This window comes from Cebus imitator, unplaced genomic scaffold, assembly GCF_001604975.1.
Source record: "Cebus imitator isolate Cc_AM_T3 unplaced genomic scaffold, Cebus_imitator-1.0 Scaffold16, whole genome shotgun sequence".
NCBI classification, from domain to species: Eukaryota; Metazoa; Chordata; class Mammalia; order Primates; family Cebidae; genus Cebus; species Cebus imitator.
Window position 1 is genome coordinate 2,598,037 of NW_016107331.1, and position 19,772 is coordinate 2,617,808.

General features: G+C 37.5%; 2 protein-coding genes across 6 annotated transcripts in view; one reads left to right on the forward strand and one right to left on the reverse strand.

Annotated features, from left to right (window-relative positions):
* The window catches only part of ATG10 (autophagy related 10), a 281,245-nt gene that overhangs the window by 20,932 nt on the left and 240,541 nt on the right, over positions 1 to 19,772 (forward strand). The gene's annotated exons all lie outside the window — the stretch shown is intronic.
* On the reverse strand, positions 13,384 to 14,758 carry LOC108288774 (aldo-keto reductase family 1 member B1-like). The gene has a single exon (XM_037731176.1). It carries the CDS (start codon positions 14,433 to 14,435, stop codon positions 13,740 to 13,742), a length of 696 nt encoding a protein of 231 aa, XP_037587104.1. The 5' UTR covers positions 14,436 to 14,758; the 3' UTR covers positions 13,384 to 13,739.

Genomic DNA, 19,772 nt, shown 5'->3' on the forward strand with positions numbered 1-19,772 from the left:
GACTAATCAAGCACAAAAGAGAGACGATCCAAATAAACACATTCAGAGATGACAAAGGGGACATTGCCACTGACTAGACAGAAATACAGAAAAATCCCCCAGAGACTACTGTGAACACCTCTGCACACAAGCTAGAAACCTTAGAAGAAATTGATAAACTCCTGGAAACATACAGCCTCCCAAGACTGAACCAGGAAGAAATTGAACAGACCAGTAATGAGTTCTGAAATTGAATCAGTAATAAAAATTTTATCAACCACTAAAAGCCCAGGACCAGATGGATTCACAGCTGAATTCTGTCAGATGTATAAAGAAGAGCTGGTATTATTCCTCTTGAAATTATTCCAAAAACTTGTGGAGGAGAGAACAACAACAACAACAAACTTCCAGGTCAATATCCTTGATGAACATTGATGTAAAAATCCTCAACAAAATATTGGCAAACCACATCTAGCAGTACATCAAAAAGTGAATCCACCATGATCAGGTAGGCTTTATCCTAGGATGCAAGGTTGGTTCAGTATAAGCAAATCAATAAATGTGATTTGACACATAAACAGAACTAAAACAACCCCAAAACCACGTGATTATCTCAATAGTTGCAGAAAACCTTTCGATACAATTCAACATTCCTTCATAATAAAGATCCTCAACAAACTAGGCACTGAAGGAACATACTTCAAAATAATGAGAGCCATCTATGACAAACCCACAGCCAGCATCATACTGAATAGACACAAGCCGAAAGCATTCCCCTTGAAAACCAGAATAAGAGAAGGATGCCCTCTATTCAACATAGTACTGGAAGTCCTTGCCAGAGCAATCAGGTAAGAAAAGAAAGAAAAAGCATCCAGATAGGAAAAGAGGGAGTTGAACTATTTCTGCTTGTAGATAATATGATTCCATACCAAGAAAACCCTATAGTTTCTGCCCCAAAGCTCCTAGATGTAATAAACAACTTCAGCAAAGTTTCAGGATACAAAATCAATGTACAAAAATCAGTAGCATTTCTTTTTGAGACAGAGTCTCACTCTGTTGCCCAGGCTAGAGTGCAGTGCCACGATCTCAGCTCACTGCAACCTCCTCCTCCCAGGTTCGAGCAATTCTCCTGCCTCAGCCTCCTGAGTAGCTGGGATTACAGGCACCTGCCACCATGACTGGCTAATTATTATATTTTTAGTAGAGATGGGATTTCACCATGTTGGCCAGGCTGGTCTCAAACTCCTGACCGCAGGTGATCCAGCCGCCTTGGCCTCCCAAAGTGCTGGGATTACAGATGTGAGCCACCGTGCCTGGCCAAAAATCAGTAGCATTTCTATGCACCAACAATATCCAAGCTGAGAGCCAAATCAAGAATGAAGTCCCGTTCAAAGATGCCAGATAAAGAATTAAATACCTAGGAACGTAGCTAACTGGGGAGATAAATGATCTCTACCATGAGAATTACAAAACACTGCTTAAAGAAATCATAGATGACACAAATAAATGGAAAAACATTCCATGTTCACGGATAGAAGAAATAACATTGTTAAAATGGCCATATTGCCCAAAGCAATGTACAGATTCAGTGCTATTTTTATCAATCTACCAATGACATTCTTCAGAAAATTAGAAAAAACATGTTTAAGATTCGTATGGAACCAAAAAGAGCCCAAATAGCGAAGGCAATACTAAGCAAAAAGAACAAAGCTGGAGGCATCACATTACCCAACTTCAAACTATACTACAAGGCTACAGTAACCAAAACAGCATGGTACTGATACAAAAACAGACACACACTGAAACAGAATGGATAACCCAGAAACAAGGCCACGTCTACAACCATCTGATCTTCAAGAAAGTCGGCAAAAGCAAGCAATGGGAAATGACTTCCTGTTCAATAAATGACATTGATAACTGGGATAACTGATAGCTGGGATAACTGGCCTGCCATATGCAGAAGATTGAAACAGGACACCTTACCGTGAAATAGGTCATGTAAGAAAAAGATAATGCTTATTTTTTTCCATTTGATTACCAATGTTCAGACCAAGGAGTTGATGTCCTATAAACTTCTTACAAGTTGTCTAATTTGATGAAGGAAAGTCCCTCTCCTACAATTTTATCTAATAAATATAGAAAGGATGGTAGAGGAAGGGCATGGTGGCTCATGCCTGTAATCCAAGCACTTTTGGAGGCCAAGGCAGGCAGATCACTTAAGGTCAGGAGTTCAAGACCAGCCAGGCCAACATGGTGAAACCCCATCTCTACTCAAAATACAAAAAGTAGCTGGGCATTGTGGCAGGGGCATCTGTAATCCCAGCTACTCAGAAGGCTGAGGCAGGAGAATCATTTGAAGCTGGGAGGTGGAGGTTGCAGTGAGCCGAGATCATGCTGCTGCACTCCACCCTGATGATCTGTTGCCCAGAACAAGACTCTGTCTCAAAAAAAAAAGTATGGTAGAATTAGAAAATTATCTTTTTTTTTTTTTTTTTTTTTTTGGTAGAGATGAGGTTTCACCATGTTGGCCAGCCAGAATGGTCTTAATCTCTTGACCTCGTGATCCACCTGCCTTGGCCTCCCAAAGTGCTGGAATTACAGGCGTGAGCCACTACACCCGGCCGAAAATTATCATTTTTAAGCCCCTAATGAAATGAATTAGGCAGCAATAACTAGTGGATGAAACAATTAGATGAAAGGTTGAGGGGGAATTTACAAAGGAGAAATCAAGCTATTATCACCTGAGCCTAGTGATCACTCTTTGTATTACCAAAAACAGGGCAACCAGATATTATTTACTTTCTGAAGTTTTATAACGTGAATCACAGAGTACCCTATATGAAGTATTTATGTCCCCAAAGTTGAACCTGAATAGAATCAATTATAGGAAATCAGGTGATAGAGAACCAAGGCAATTAACACTATAGGAAGCAAACACAACAATCCATAAATCTAAAGGACACCTGATGCTATTTCTTCAAAAAGTCAATGGTAGTGTAAAGAAGTGAGAAGAAGGACTGTGTCTCAAACTTTCTAGGATTAAACACTGGGTTTTGGTGTTTGTCTGTCTGTTTGTTTTAATATCCTATCCAGGTAGCAATCAGTAAGTGGTCCTAGGGTGTATGATGAGCATGCAGTTCAGGTCACATGTGACTCACAGTGAGTCTGATGACTGCCAGCTTGTTCAGTAGAGTGAGATGGGTCCACTCATCATGCACTTGGATGTCTTGACAGTGTCAACTTGCTATGAAATGTTTCTAAGTACTGACTTTCCTTTTCTATATTTATGTTGTTGACCTGTAACAAAGAGTTGAGGACCAGTAAACAGTTTTTGGACTGGTAACAATTAGTTCTCAAAATGGCAGCGATTGAAAACCACACTTTAAGTAGCACTACTCTAGATTAAAAGAAATTCAAAAGATATACCCTAATTTAATATTTGAACTCATCTGGACCCTGACTCAAATAAACTGTGAAAGGACCTTTTTTGAGATGATTAGTGATATTTGATTATGGACTAATGTATAAAATGATACCAAGGAGTATAGCTAAATAAAACAACCAAATAAATAGGGATCGATGAAGTAAATGTGGCAAAATCTTCAAGTGTATTGAATATGGATGATGTGTATATGAGTTTGATTTTGGTACTATTCTCTCTACTTTTTTTGGTATGTTATATATATACTTTTTGTCTATCTCACAACAATTTACTCATATTTTCTAAACTTAATTTATAATTACTCATTTTGGGATTTGTGCAAAATTAAAACTCTACCTTGCTTTCTAGACTTTTTGTTTTGTTTGATTTTTGTGTTTTAGTTTAGGATCTCAGTTCTCAGTTCTGTGATTCCACCTTTCATAAGTAATTGATAAAATAATTTCCCATAGATTTTCAGTTTCCTTCTCTCACTTTTGTGCAGAAACAGGAAGAGAGACCATTCAGATTGAAAACAAAATATCCTATTTTCTTAAGATTATATTTTATACAGTTGATATTAGATCATTTTGTGTATAATTCTTTCAGAATAATTAAAGAACCTCTTCTTTCTGTTAATCCCTTGTCTCTTCAGTTAAACATACTTGATTATATTTTGAAATATACATAGGAACATACCAGAAATATTTTATCTCCACTACAGCTTAGGAACCACTTATTGAAAGGGCTTGTTTGCTAATTTATATAGAGTAAAAATTTTAAATTTCATTTTATTCTGAGTACAAATTTAAACTGTTTATGATTTCTTCTTTTCAGTAGTTTTTGTTTCTGGTTAATCCATATTACTTTCCTTAAAACCCTTCGCCATTATGCTAATTACGTTGTCATATTTTTAAAATGATTCTAAAATACCTCCATATTTTACTGTATTCCATCTCTGAGTACAAAGCCCACCATGGGCCTTCCCATTATTTTTGTTGCCCTGCTGAATTTCTTACTTTGTTTATTTGTACAGTGATTTTTATTTTTAAATGTCTTATTATGAAACATTTCAAGCGTACAGAAATAAAGAGAATAGTATCATGAATTTTCATGTACCCACCACCTAGCTTCCACAATTATTGACTCACAGCCAGAGATAGTGTTTTAAAGCATCTGTGGCATATATGAAGTGATGTAATATATTTCAACCTAATTAACTTAGCTTTCTTTTTTTCCCCAAATGTGTTCAAATTATAGGTTCTTCACATGTGCTCTGTAAATTTACCATTATATGTTAAAATTAATAAATGAATTCAAGAAAAGACTCTAGAGACATGAAATATTGCTTCTACAAATTTTTATTTATATATTTTTAAAAACTGTGATAAAATGAGCCTAACATAAGCTTACCATCTTAACCATTTTAAGTGTACAGTACAGTAGTGTTAAGTACATTCACACTGTTATGCAACCAAACTCCAGAATCCTCCCAGCCCCTAGCAACTACCTTTCTACTTTCTATCTTTATGAATTTGATTACTTTAGTTATCTCATGTAAGTAGAATCATACAGTATTTGTCTTTTAATGACTGGCTTATTTTGTTTAACATAATGTCCTCAAGGTTCATTCATTATTTCTACAAATTTTGATTTACAATTTTATGAAGGAAACAGCTAAAGAGAGAATTTGGAGTGAATTTCCATTAGATGATGACTTCTTGAATTACATAGGCTCATTCTGTTAGGAGATTACATTTTTTTAATTTCTGAAGTACATTGTTAAACAGCATTAAAAATGCTTTCCATGTGTATTTGACAAGAGTAGTTTTTCACCATGTCTCATATTTGCTAATGTAAACCCAACTGAAGACTTTTTATCAGAATATAATCAAATTAGAGAGTAAATAATATAATTTTTATTTTATTTTATTTTATTTTTTTGAGACAGGGTCTTGCTCTGTTACCCAGGCTGGAGTGCAACAGTGCAATTTCAGTTCACTGCAGTCTTCAGCTACTGGGCTCAAGTAATCCTCCCACCTCAGCTGCCTGAGTATCTGGGACTACAGTTGTGCACCACCACACTTGGGTAATTTTGAAATTTTTTTGTAGAGATGAGATCTCACTGTATTGCCGATGCTGGTGTCAAACTACTGGGCTCATGTGATCCTCCTGCCTGGTCCTACCAAAGTGTTAGGATTACAGCTATGAACCGCTGTGACAGGCCGGATTCATATTTTAAATACAATTACTTTACTTTACCTACCCATTCACTTTTGTGTCTTGTATATACACACACATATATATTTGTTGGAAATAATTATTTAATTATTTTTACTTCAAAGGTAAAATATTAAGTATCTACTTAAAAATTTTTAATCTCTTTAAAACAATATACTTATATAGATTCTTTCCCAAAATTTAGTTACAATTTTAAGGTTCATTAAAATAAATAGATATTTCTCACAGGTTTTTTAGGATTAATATTGCTTTATGTGAGTAGCAAATAAATTTGTTGTTTTGAAATACTTTTTTACTAACATTTATTCTTCCAGTTTACTTTGTGGATCTTTCTGTATCTCCTTATTAATCCTTTTTGGGGAGGGTCATGAGTATATTACTGCTGTGGTTTTAATGTAATACTGTATTTGTTTAAATCATCTATTATGAGTTAATGAAATATCATTTCTAGCTCCAGACGTCACTAAAGATTAAATATATTGACCTCATATAATCTCTCAATGAAGCTAGAGTAGATTTTTTTTTCTTTATCTGAGGAGATTAGGAGAAAAATGCACTTGGAGCAGTATGCTGTGTTTTTGTAATAAACATTAAATCCTAGTCAGTTATACTAGATTTTTCCATTCATAATTTATTGAGTGTTATGATATGATTTGTCACTTAAGCATATGCAAATCTTAAGCAATCATTTCAAAAAGAACAGGTTGTATCACTTGGGAATTAAATACTTTTGAATACTATTTTTAAAGATTATCAAAACTATCTGAAAAAGAAAAGCTATAATACTTCACAAATTTATAAATTAAAATTTAAAAAATGATAGTAATTGTGCAAGTTTAACAAATAAGAGCACATGCCTGGTTAACAGTGATGTTTTAGTTCAGCTGTATTTCAAAAAACCTTATAGGAAGTTGTCTTTACTGGTGAGTTTGTCAAGGCCAGGATCTGACCCTCAGCTTTTCAGGTTCAGATGGAATGGAATGGAGTTGTCTCCCAAATTCAGACCCACATTAAGCAATGTCAAGGGACTGATTATGTCTATATCTAATCTTATTTATATATACTAGACATATATATGTTATTTGTATATGACATATATGATTGGTTATATATCAGAATCAAATATATTAATTTGTAATAAATATAATTGTCAAATAACTGAAATCATCCTCTCAGCATGATGGCTCAGTTTTGTTTTGTAGGTGAGCAAAAAACCACAATTGCATGAACCCAGAATGAGTACAAATTCTATCACATAGTTGCATAAGTGGACTATTTAATGGCATAATCTACAGGTGGCATCAATACATCTTGCTCTACAATATGGGTAGTCTTACAATTGAGGCTAAATTGTTTAAAGAGTATAAAAGATTCTTTCTCTTGAGCAGTGTAGTGAACACTGCTGATGTTTGTTTCAGTGATCTAATTTTTTAAAGTATCAATTACTGATTAATTGCTCTTTTATTTGCCATCGAGTTCCAGTTAAACTTGCAGGCTAGGAAACCAATTTTTTTTCTCTTTAAGATAATTTGCCTATATCCTCTGATCTATGATGAATTAATTTCATCCTTAACTCAGAAAATGCTTTCTTATGTTTCTTATCCTCAAGGTCTTGGAGAATATTTCCAAGTACAGACAAAATTCTGATTATGAATATCTGTAAAAATGGAGTGGAAAAATAACCAATTATCCCACCACCTTAATACAGTAGTGATTATTTTAGCAAATTTCCCTCATATATGGGAAATTTCATTTTAGTACCTGTACTCTTTATTAGATTAAAAAAAAAGTGTTGCTATGTTTTCCAATTAGGATTTTGATGGTTATCCTTTTAAATTTATAAATTTGGAGTGAACTATATGTAAATAATGTTGTCTTCCCTTTTAGGAAAATGATAGGCTCACTTTTTAAAGTCTTCAGTGAAGTTTGAAATTCATTGTTTGAATGAGGCTTTAATTAATTAATTAATTAGTTAAGTTGATCCATGATAGGATAAAATACAGATAGAGCTAGCTTTATTTGGAGAGACTGGGGTTTTCCCCATTTTAAGGTCTAAGGTGATTGTGGTTATGTAGGTAAGATACTGATTTTACTAGGTGTGTTTTGTGACTGATTACCTTACTGAACTAACACTAGGTCTAATAGTATAAAAAGTAATTCTTTGGTACTTTCCATGTCATCTGATATAATGAAATATCATTTCTTTTCTAATATTTATGGCTTCACTTTGGTCATATCGTATTAGCTAAAGCTTCCAGAACAAGTTGTGCACTATAGCAGCAATTGCATGTGTTCTTGTTTTACAGCATTCTTTTTATACACACAACACTCCTGTAAGTGCATAGGACAGTCTTATTTTCTTTATTTTACATAAAGATAATTTAAGTGAATGGATAAACTTAGCAACAAGGTAACAATTGACTTGTCCAACTTTGAGCTAAAACTCAAATAGGAACCCAGGTCTTTGGACCACTGCATTCCCATATTTCCATATGCTACTTATCTTTTTCTAAACAATAAATTTTATACAAAGTTTAATTATGTAGCAGTCTCATGGATTAAAGTTTTATAAATCTCAAACTCAACATGAATAAAACTGAGCTTGTCATTTTTTGCCTTCCATGTCCATGGCTCGTTCTGAATTCTCTTTTTTTTTCCAGATGGCTCCACTATCCTCTGACTCAGGCCATGGCCCTGAAGGTTTTACATTCCTCTGCCTCAATACGTATACTGAATGGATCATTACATCAATTTATTTCATCTTTAAAAATCTTTCAAGTTGGCTTACCTCTGCCCTCCTTGCCCATCACCATTCTTTTTATTCAGGCTATCATTATTTCTGCTCTTTGTCTCTAACTTTGCCCCCTGCCAATCTGCCTCTAAGCCTGAAAAGGTGATCTTACAAAATGCTATTCCAATCCATTACTCTCTGGTTAAAATCCTTTAGTGATTATTTGTTACTCAGGATATAGTTTAGTCTCCTTAGCTAATAAGCACACAAAACTCTTGCTTAAAAAAGATTACTCTTTTGAGCCTGGCCTCTTTCTATCAATGTTACATTTGTGCAATAGCTTAATTGCTGTTGATTGGTCAGAGGTTATGCTCAAACACTGGAGCTAGTAGGCTTCTCCTCTTCTCATTGGTTCTATTTGGGTTGGGGAACATAATTCGAAGTTTAGGCAGTGTTCAAGTCTGCCTTGTCTTTTAGTTTCAACCATGTCTTCTGTACCTGTGTAAAGCCTCCCTGTCAGCCAGGATGTGGGGACAGCTTGAGTCCTCTTAGCTTCCCCTACGTTTGAGTGGAAAGCTGCCAGGGTTGTGTGTAGTTTCTCAAGCTCTTCTGTGATCCCTCATTTCCGGGATCTCCCTATTACTATTCCTGTTATGGTGCTGGTTGGTTGCTTGCTTGTCCCAAGTGGGATGACTACCTCAGGCTTGCTACAGAGATTGTTACTTTTACTGGCACAGCTGCTGGAAAGCATATTTTCATTTTCAGCTTCGGATCAATTGAGCCCTTCTGGCAGTAAGGCTGCTGTTATCACAGCCTGTGGTCCTGGTAGAACCACCATGCTGACCATCTGGGAGGGATTGGAGCAACCTCAGGGAGGAATGCCACAGACTCTCACTGTTCTTGCCTGAATTTCAACAGTTTTTCATGAATAAGTGCTTCTTAATATGTTATTTGCCTTTGGTTGATCTCCAGTTCCCTGAAACGGTTGTTTTTAACAATTTTGTTCAGTTTCAAAGTTGTTTTTTGAAGGGGATTTGTAGTCCTGCCTCCTAAGGCCACATGATTTTAATTTGCATTTTCTAAAAACTAGTTCATTTGAGCACCTTTTCATATGTTTATTAGTTATTGGTACTTTTTTTTGTGATTTGTATGGCTGTCTTTTGCCCATAATAACTACATATTTTTTCAGATTAAATCTAAGCATCACTTACTTCAGATAGGCAACCTGACCTTCCAAGTTTGGCTTAGATCCACTCCTCTGTGTTTCCATACAGTTGGTGTACAATTCTATATGGTGGTCATCTATATATACTTGCCTAATTCCCAGTAGTAGTCTGAGAGCTCCTTGCCAGCAAGATGTTTTTGCTTTTATTGTTTTTTGTTGGTTTGTTTGTTTTTTGAGACAGGGTCTCACTGTGTCATCTAGGCTGGAGTGCAGTGGTGCAATCTCGGTTCATTGAAACCTTCACTTCCCAGGTTCAAGTGATTCTCCCACTTCAGCCTCTCCAGTTGCTAGGATTGCAGTTGTGTGCCACCATGACTAATTTTTGTACCCTAAGTAGAGACAGGGTTTCACCATGTTGGCAAGGCTGGTCTTGACCTCCTGACCTCAAGCGATCCACCTTCCTGGGCTTCCTAGAGTGTTAGGATTACAGGTGTGACCCACAGCACCTAGCTTGTTTTTGTTTTTATATTTATGTATCTTTGGTGCTTAGCATAGTAAACACTCTAGATGCCTTTGTTCAATTGAATTGAAATCATATAAACTGCAAGGAGTTCAGCCAAGATTTTTATTTGTTTGAATACATTTCATTTTATTCTATTCCATTGCATATTCTTTGAAATAAATGAGTCATTGACTAGTGTTTAAAAACCCATTTGTTTTTTAAAAAAACTTTTTTTTTGTTTTTTGTTTTTTACACTTGATCTTAGCTAAAAGGCCAAGCAAGATTTTTTTCTGTTTTTTAAAAAAATTTTTAGGGGCTGGGCGCGGTGGCTCACGCCTGTAATCCCAGCACTTTGGGAGGCCAAGGCGGGTGGATCCTGAGGTCAAGAGATCGAGACCATCCTGGTCAACATGGTGAAACCCCGTCTCTACTAAAAATACAAAAAATTAGCTGGGCATGGTGGCGCGTGCCTGTAATCCCAGCTACTTAGGAGGCTGAGGCAGGAGAATTGCCTGAACCTAGGAGGCGGAGGTTGTGGTGAGCCGAGATCACGCCATTGCACTCCAGCCTGGGTAACAAGAGTGAAACTCTGTCTCAAAAAAAAAAAAAAAAATTTTTTTTAAACATAAAATTCTCCTGTAGAGGGAGTGCAGCCCTGTGGACACCTTGATTTCAGATTTCTGGCCTCCAGAACTGTGAGGGAATAAATTTCTGTTGTTTTAAGCCACAAAGTTTGTGATAATTTATGGCAGCTACAGAATATTAATATAATTCACCTATTAATGAACATCTGGAATGTTCTCAGATTTTGGCTATTATGAATAATGCTGTTCTGAACATTCACATACATGTCTTTTGGGGGACATAGGTTTTCGTTTATCTTGGATAGATATCTGGGAGCGTAATTGCCAAGTCAATGTTCAACACTTTAAGAAACCACTGGTCTCTTTTTCAAAGTGGCTATGCAATTTATATCCCCACCAGCAAACTATATGGGTTCCTGATTTCCTGGACCATTATCAACACTTGGTATTTCCTTTCTGTTTGATTATAGTCACTTTGGTGGGTGTAAAGTGATTTCTTGTGAATTTCCCTAATTGTTAATGATGCTGAACACCTTTTCATGGGAATGTTAGCAACTTGCATATTCTTTAGTAAAATGTCCATTCAAAAATTTACCTATTTTTAATGAGGCTGTTTTTCTTCTTATTATTGAGTTGTTTGAGTTGTAAGGTGCCGTGTGTGTGTGTGTGTGTGTGTGTGTGTGTGTGTGTTTAAAGTAGACTTTATTTCTAAAAGAAATTTTAAGCTCCCAGCAAAATTGAGCAGAAGGTATAGATATTTCCCATGTACCTCTACCCTCACACATAAATGGCCTCCCCTTTCATTATCAACATCAACAAGTTTTACCGCCCTAAAGAATCTTCTGTTCTCCATCTATTTATCCCTCCTTCTCCACTAATCTTAGGCAACTTCTGATTCTTTAACTGTTTTCTTAATTTTTTCTTTTCCTGAGTCACATAGTTTAGGTCATACAGTATTATCCTTTTAAGATTGGCTTCTTTCTCTTAGAAATATGCATTTACATTTCCTTCATGTATTTACATGGTTTGACATTTAGTCTTCCAATCCAGGAACATAAAATGACTTTCCATTGACATATTTTTTTTTTATTCTTCTTCGTAATGTTTATAGTTTTTGCAGCACAAGTCTTTCATATCTCTTTTTATTTTTTATATTTCAATAGGTTTTTGGGGACCAGGTGGTGGTAGGTTACATGAATACATTCCTTAGGGATGATTTCTGAGATTTTGGTGCACCTATCACCCGAGCAGCATACACTGTACCCAAAGTGTGGTCTTTTATCCCTCATCCAGCCACACACTGTTTCCCCAAGTCCCCAAAGTCCCTTATATCATTCTTATGCCTTTGCATCCTCATACCTTAGCTCCCACTCCTGAGTGAGAATATAACAATGTTTGGTTTCTGAGTTACTTCACTTAGAATAGTGGTCTTCACTTCCATCCATGTTGCTGCAAATGGCATTATTTTGTTTCTTTTTATGGCTGAATGGTATTTGGGCTGGCTTCATATTTTTGCAATTGCGAATGTCCTGCTATAAACGTGTGTGCAAGTATCTTTTTCATAGAATGACTTATTTTCCTCAAGCATGGGATTGCTGGATCAAATGGTAGATTTACTTTTAGTTCTTTAAGAAATCTCCACACTGTTTTCCTTAGTGGCTGTACTATTTTACATTCCCACCAACAGGGTAAAAGTGTTCCCTTTTTACCACATCCAGGCCAACATCTATTGTTTTCTGATTTTTTGATTATGGCCATTCTTGCAGGAGTGAGATGATATCGCATTGTGGTTTTGATTTGCATATCCCTGATAATTAGTGATGTATAACATTTTTTCACATGTTTGTTGGCCATTTGTGTATCTTTTGAGAATTGTCTATTCATGTCCTTAGCCCACTTTTTGGTGGGATTTTTTTTTTTTTTCTGATTTGTTTGAGTTCCTTGTAGATTCTGNTTTTTTTTTTTTTCTGATTTGTTTGAGTTCCTTGTAGATTCTGGATATTAGTCCTTTGTCAGATGTATAGATTGTGAAAATATTTCTCCCAGTCTGTGGCTTGTCTGTTTGCTGATAATTTCTTTTGCTGTGCAGAAACTTTTTAGTTTAATTAAGTCTCATCTATTTATCTTTGTTTTTGTTGCATTTGTTTTTGGGTTTTTGGGTCATTAAAGCTTTGCCTAAGTCATTGCCTGGAAGGGCTTTTTCCCAGTGTCATCTGCTAGAATTTTTTATGGTTTCAGGTCTTGGATTTAAATATTTGATCCATCTTTAGTTGATTTTGTGTAAGGTGAGAGATGATGATCCAGTTTGATTCGTCTACATATGCCTTGTTGATTATCCCAGAATCATTTGTTGAATAGGGTATCCTTTCCCCACTTTATTTTGTTTGCTTTGTTGAAGATAGTTGACTATAAGTATTTGGCTTTATTTCTGGTTCTTTATTCTGTTTCATTGGTCTATAGTCTATAGGCTTACTTTTTTTTTTTTTTTTTTTTTTTTTTTTTTTTTTTTTTTTTTTTTTTTTTTTTTTTTTTTTTTTTTTTTTACCAGTCCCATGCTGTTTTGGTCACTATGGTTTTATAATATAGTTTGAAGTCAAGTAATATAATGCCTCCAGATTTGTTCTTTCTGTTAAGTCTTGCTTTAGCTATGTGGGCTCTTTTAGGATTGTTATTTTCTAGTTTTGTAAAGAATAAGGGTAGTATTTTGATGGGAATTGCTCTGAATTTGTAGATTGCTTTTGGCAGTATGGTTATTTTCTTTTTTTCTTTTTTTTTTTTCACAAAAGCACTTTTTATTTGAGGCAAAGAGAAGTCTTGCTGAGAGGGTTATAGTTCCAAGCAGTCAAAACTCAGCTGTTAGTGGTACCATTTTGACCTGGCAGATTTGGCTTCTCTTTGGTCAGAAAAGGGTATTCAGGTTGTACTTTCCCCAGTGGGGCAAAAAGAAGGCCAAGGCAAACTGGAAGAGACCTCTACTCTACTGACAGCCCTCGTCAGATCCAACATCAAGCCAGACACGCTCTCGCTGGCCACTCTATAAGTTGCTGTCCCACTGCTGAATGACACAGGCTATACTACATTTGCAAGGAAAAAAATGAGGCAGGAAACACAGGAATAGGTCACTTAGGGATGAGCAGGCATCCACAGCTTCGAAACTCTTCATGGAAGGGGTAATCCTTGTGGGAGGCACAGCTCACCAAGGCACAGACTCTCCAGTTCCTGTTGTAGCCGAGTAAGGTGGTCATATCCTGGCTGCTCAGTTCAAAGTCAAAGACCTTAAAGTTCTCTGCAATGCGTTCTGGTGTCACAGACTTGGGGATCACCACCAAGTTCCTCTGCATGGGGAACCGGATCAGCACCTGGGCTGTAGTTTTATTGTGCTTGTCTGCGATCGCCTTGATCCTGGGATCCTCCAGGAGGGAAGGGTCCTCGGGCTTGGCCCAGGGCCTGTTGGGAGAGCCGAGGGGGCTGTAGGCGGTCACCACGATGCCTTTAGACTGGCAGTACTGGATTAACTTCTCCTGAGTGAGGTACGGGTGGCACTCAATCTGGTTCACTGCAGGCTTATACTTTAAGCCAGGTTTGTTTAAGATCCTCTCCACCTGGAGATGGTTGAAGTTGGAGATGCCAGTAGCTTTCACCAGCCCTTCATCCACCAGCTCTTCCATGGCCTCCCACGTGTCCAGAATGTTGGTGTCACTGGGAATCACGTTGCTCGACTCATTCAATGGGAAAAATTCCATCCCAGGCTTAAAGCCAGTTGGCCAGTGAATAAGGTAGAGGTCCAGGTAGTCCAGCTTCAGGTCGCTGAGCATCTTCAGGCAGGCTCCTTTCACCAGGCCCTTCTCATGGTATGTGCACCACAGCTTGCTGATGATGAAGAGCTCCTCACGCTTCACCACCTGCTCCCTGAGCTTCTCCTGAATGGCTACCCCCACCTCATTCTCATTGTGCTACACGTGGGCACAGTCAATGTGGCGGTACCCAACATCGATGGCCACCTTCACAGCCTCGGTCACCTGGCCTGGAGGGGACTTCCAGGTGCCCAGCCCGAGGATGGTCATCTTGGCGCCGTTGTTGAGCACGAGGTGGCTGGCCATTGCTGCTGCACCCCCTAGACCCCTGCCCGGAACCTTACCTTGGCAGTATGGTTATTTTCGCAGTATCGATTCTATCCCTCCATGACCATGGGATGTGTTTCCATTTGTTTGTATTATCTATGATTTATTTTCAGCAGTATTTTGTAGTTTTCCTTGTAGAGGTCTTTCATCTCCTTGGTTAGATATATTTCTAAGTATTTTTTTAATTTTTTTGCAGCTATTGTAAAAGGGGTTGAATTCTTGATTTCATTCTAAGTTTGGTGGCTATTGGTTTATAGCAGGACTATTGATTTGTGTATGTTGAAATTTTGTATCCTGAAACTTTGCTGAATTCATTTACCAGTTCTAGGAGCTTTTTGTTTTTGTTTGTTTGTTTTTTATTTTTATTTTTTATTTTTTCCATTTATTTATTTTATTGCATTTTAGGTTTTGGGGTACATGTGAGGAACATGCAAGATTGTTGCATAGGTACACACGTGGCAGTGTGATTTGCTGCCTTCCTCCCCATCACCTACATCTGGCATTTCTCCCCTTGCTATCTCTCCCCAACTCCCCACCCCCCACCACCCCTCCCCTATTTCCCCCCAACTGACCCCAGTGTGTAGTGCTCCCCTCCCTGTGTCCATGTGTTCTCATTGTTCAACACCCGCCTATGAGTGAGAACATGCGGTGTTTGATCTTTTGCTCTTCTGTCAGTTTGCTGAGAATGATGGTTTCCAGGTTCATCCATGTCCCTACAAAGGACACAAACTCATAGTTTTTGATGACTGCATGATATTCCATGGTGTATATGTGCCACATTTTCCCTGTCCAGTCTATCATCGATGGGCATTTGGGTTGTTTCCAGGTCTTTGCTATTGTAAACAGTGCTGCAATGAACATTCGTGTGCACGTGTCCTTATAGTAGAACAATTTATAATCCTTTGGATATACACCCAGTAATGGTATTGCGGGGTCAAATCGAATTTCAATTTCTAGGTACTTGAGGAATCGCCACACTGTCTTCCACAATGGTTGAACTAATTTACACTCCCACCAACAGTGTAAAAGTGTTCCTATTTCTCCACATCCTCTCCAGCATCTGTTGTCTCTAGATTTTTTAATGATCGCCATTCTAACTGGCGTGAGATGGTATCTCAATGTAGTTTTGACTTGCATTTCTCTGATGACCAGTGATGATGAGCATTTTTTCATATGTTTGTTGGCCTCATGTGTGTCTTCTTTTGTAAAATATCTGTTCATATCTTTTGCCCACTTTTGAATGGGCTTGTTTGTTTTTTTCTTGTAAATCTGTTTTAATTCTTTGTAAATTCTGGATATCAGCCCTTTGTCAGATGGGTAAACTGCAAAAATTTCTTCCCTTTCTGTTGGTTGCCGATTCACTCTAACAACTGTTTCTTTTGCTGTGCAGAAGCTGTGGAGTTTGATTAGGTCCCATTTGTCTATTTTGGCTTTTGTTGTCAATGCTTTTGGTGTTTTGGTCATGAAGTCCTTGCCTACACCTATATCCTGAATGGTTTTGCCTAGATTTTCTTCGAGAGTTTTTATGGTGTTAGGTCTTATGTTTAAGTCTTTAATCCATCTGGAGTTAATTTTAGTGCAAGGTGTCAGGAAGGGGTCCAGTTTCTGCTTTCTGCACATGGCTAGCCAGTTTTCCCAGCACCATTTATTAAACAGGGAATCCTTTCCCCATTGCTTGTTTTTGTCTGGTTTGTCAAAGATCAGATGGTTGTAGATATGTTGTGTTGCCTCCGAGACCTCTGTTCTGTTCCACTGATCTATATCTCTGTTTTGGTACCAGTACCATGCTGTTTTGATTACTGTAGCCTTGTAGTATAGTTTGAAGTCCGGTAGTGTGATGCCTCCCGCTGTGTTCTTTTTGCTTAGAATTGACTTGGCTATGTGGGCTCTCTTTTGGTTCCATGTGAAGTTTAAGGTGTTTTTTTCCAGTTCTGTGAAGAGGGTCATTAGTAGCTTGATGGGGATAGCATTGAATCTGTAAATTACTTTGGGCAGTATGGCCATTTTCATGATATTGATTCTTCCTAACCATGAACATGGAGTGTTTCTCCATCTGTTTGTGTCCTCTCTTATTTCGTTGAGTAGTGGCTTGTAGTTCTCCTTGAAGAGGTTCTTTATGATCCTTGTTAGTTGTATTCCTAGGTATTTTTATTCTCTTTGTTGCAATTGTGAATGGCAGTTCGCTCTTGATTTGGCTCTCTTTAAGTCTGTTATTGGTGTATAGGAATGCATGTGATTTTTGCACATTGGTTTTGTATCCTGAGACCTTGCTGAAGTTGCTTATCAGTTTCAGGAGATTTTGGGCTGAGACGATGGAGTCTTCTAAATATACAATCATGTCGTCTGCAAATAGAGACAATTTGACTTCCTCTAGGAGCGTTTTGAATGAGTCCCTAGGGTATACCATCATGTCCTCAGCAAACAGTGACAGTTTGACTTCCTCTTTACTTATTTGGATGCGCTTTATTTCTTTCTCTTGTCTGATTGCTCTGACTAGGACTTTCAATACTATGTTAAATAGAAGTGATGAAAGTGGACATCCTTGTCTTGTTCCAGTTCTCATGGGAATGCTTTCAACTTTTCCTCATTCTGTATAATTTTGGCTGTGTGTTGTTATAGATGACTTTTACTGCCTTAAGATATGTCCCTTCTATGCTGATTTTGCTGAGGGTTTTAATCATAAAGGGATGCTGGATTTCGTCAAATGTTAAAAAAAACTATTTGTTTTATAATAATTTTCATGAAATAGTAAAATTTCTTTTATTATTAAATTAGCCATTGGGTCCAATATTGTTATGTAATGTTACCAGTGATGCCTAGGATGCTAAACTCATGGGTAAATTATTTGATCTTTAGCATCACTTGACAGGATTGATCATTCTTTCCTCTTCTATATACTTTTTTCAGTTGGTGTCCTTACACTCTTAGTTCACCTTCTATATTACTCTTTATCCCTTTTCAGTCTCCTTTGCTGTTTCTTTCTTTTCTTCCACAGTCTCATAATATTAGTGCCCACAAGAAGACCTAGCTATTCTCATGAGACCATGGAGGTCTCATCATTTAAATTCCCTCTAAATACCAGTTACTCCTAAATGTATATCCTCTGCCCAGATGTCTCTCCTGTAAGGCCAACTTCTTACTTGACATTTCTACTTTGATGGATTCACTTAGATCCCAAAGCCAACATGTCCAGAATTAAGCTCCTAGTCTCCTCCCTTCCAAATTTCTTCACCTACTACTGCCCAAACCAGCCGTCTTTCAATTGATAACTCCATCTTTCCAGCTGCCGAAGCTACCAGAGTTATCTTCAACTCCTTTGTTTCTTTCACACCCCACATCTAATCCATTAGGAAATCCTGCTTGCTCCCTTTTTATAATATCCAGAATCATACCATCTGTCATCATCTTCCCTGCTACCACCCTGGTGTAAACTATCATCAACTCTTCCTAGGATTACCTTCCTAATGATCTGATGGTTTTCACTCTTGCTTTCCTATGATTAACTCTTAAAATACAAGTCAGATGGTGTCACTTTTCAACTCAGATTAAAAGCCAAAATATTTACAATGCACCATAAACTGTGCAATTTGCTTCCTTCTCCACCTTCTTACTCCCCTGACTTCACCTTCTATTTTTCTTTCTTTTATCACAACTGTCCAGGCCCACTCACCTTGCTGTTCTTTAAATACTCCAGACAAACACTGCCACCCTGGGGCCTTTGAACTGACTGGCGCCTCTCTCTAGAACACTCTTTTTCCAGATACTGCAAAGTTATCAAGGTCCTTTGTGTGGTTGCTCACGTGCCACCTACTTAAAGAGGCCTCCCTGCCTGCCCTGTTCAACATTTCAAACCATCTGCTAGCCACTGGCTTGCCTATCTGACAGCCTCACTCTGGCACTCCTGCTCCCCTTATGCTACTCTACTTTTTTTCATACTGCTATTTTCATCTTCTTACATGCTATTTAATTTACTTATTTATTATGTTTATTGTTTAATATCTCTCTTTCTATGCTCAGTCTGTGAAGGTAGGAATCTTTGTTTTATTTGCTGATATGCCCAAAGCAACTGGAATATCGCTGAGTATACAGTAAGCACAAAAACAAAGTTTTGTTAAATGAATGAGTGAATATGTTTTCCAGAAAAAAATAAAATTCACAATTTGAAGAATTTTATTACACAGAAGTTTTATTTGAAAAATTTTGAGAAATTAAAAAAAAAAGTCAGTGTTCCTTTGTTTAATCCCTTAATTGATGAATTAGGATCCATGAAAACACCATAACATTTACATAAAAAGTTAATAAATATCATTCAAATAACCTCTTCGGGGCAGTCTTTTTAATAAAACTGGCATTTTGGTAAAAATGGATTTTTTTCTGTAATGATATGCAGTATAGTAGAATTTAATGCATATTTTAGATTTAAAAATAACCATGTAACAGTGTGTTGAGTGGGACCTTTTTATCTTGTTCCAGAATTGCAGCTAAAGCCCGAAGCTGAAGACAAAAGACTCTAAGTAACTAATTTTCTATATTTGGATTGCTATGAATAATCTACTAGCCACTGAGGCCAGAAATCTGCCTGCAGAGGCCCTGGGGAACCATTCTTGAACTGAGATCCTCCACCCCAATATGAGAATGAGTTTCGGCAAAGGGGGAGTGCAGTGTTCTAATGAAAAACCACTCCCTCCCCTCCCAAAGGCTCTCTTCCCTCTTCAAATAACCACTTGTAATGAGTTTGGGGTACCTACAGATGGGGAGAGAGGGAGGAGTGGTCATTTCATTGCTTAGTTGGGTGTTTGCTTAGCTACTGATTTGCTCATCTGCCCCTTTCTGCCTGAGCAGAGGTACAGGGAGTTGAGAGCAATAGTGGGGATAAGAAGGGGGATAGTGTTTTTTTGTTGTTGTTGTTTGTTTGTTTTTTTTGAGACGGAGTTTCACTCTTGTTACCCAGGCTGGAGTGCAATGGCACGATCTCGGCTCACCGCAACCTCCGCCTCCTGGGTTCAGGCAATTCTCCAGCCTCAGCCTCCT

Bases quoted from the DNA above. Each gene is read 5' to 3' on its own strand.
- LOC108288774 (XM_037731176.1), bottom strand. From the start codon at position 14,435: ATGCTCAGCGACCTGAAGCTGGACTACCTGGACCTCTACCTTATTCAC.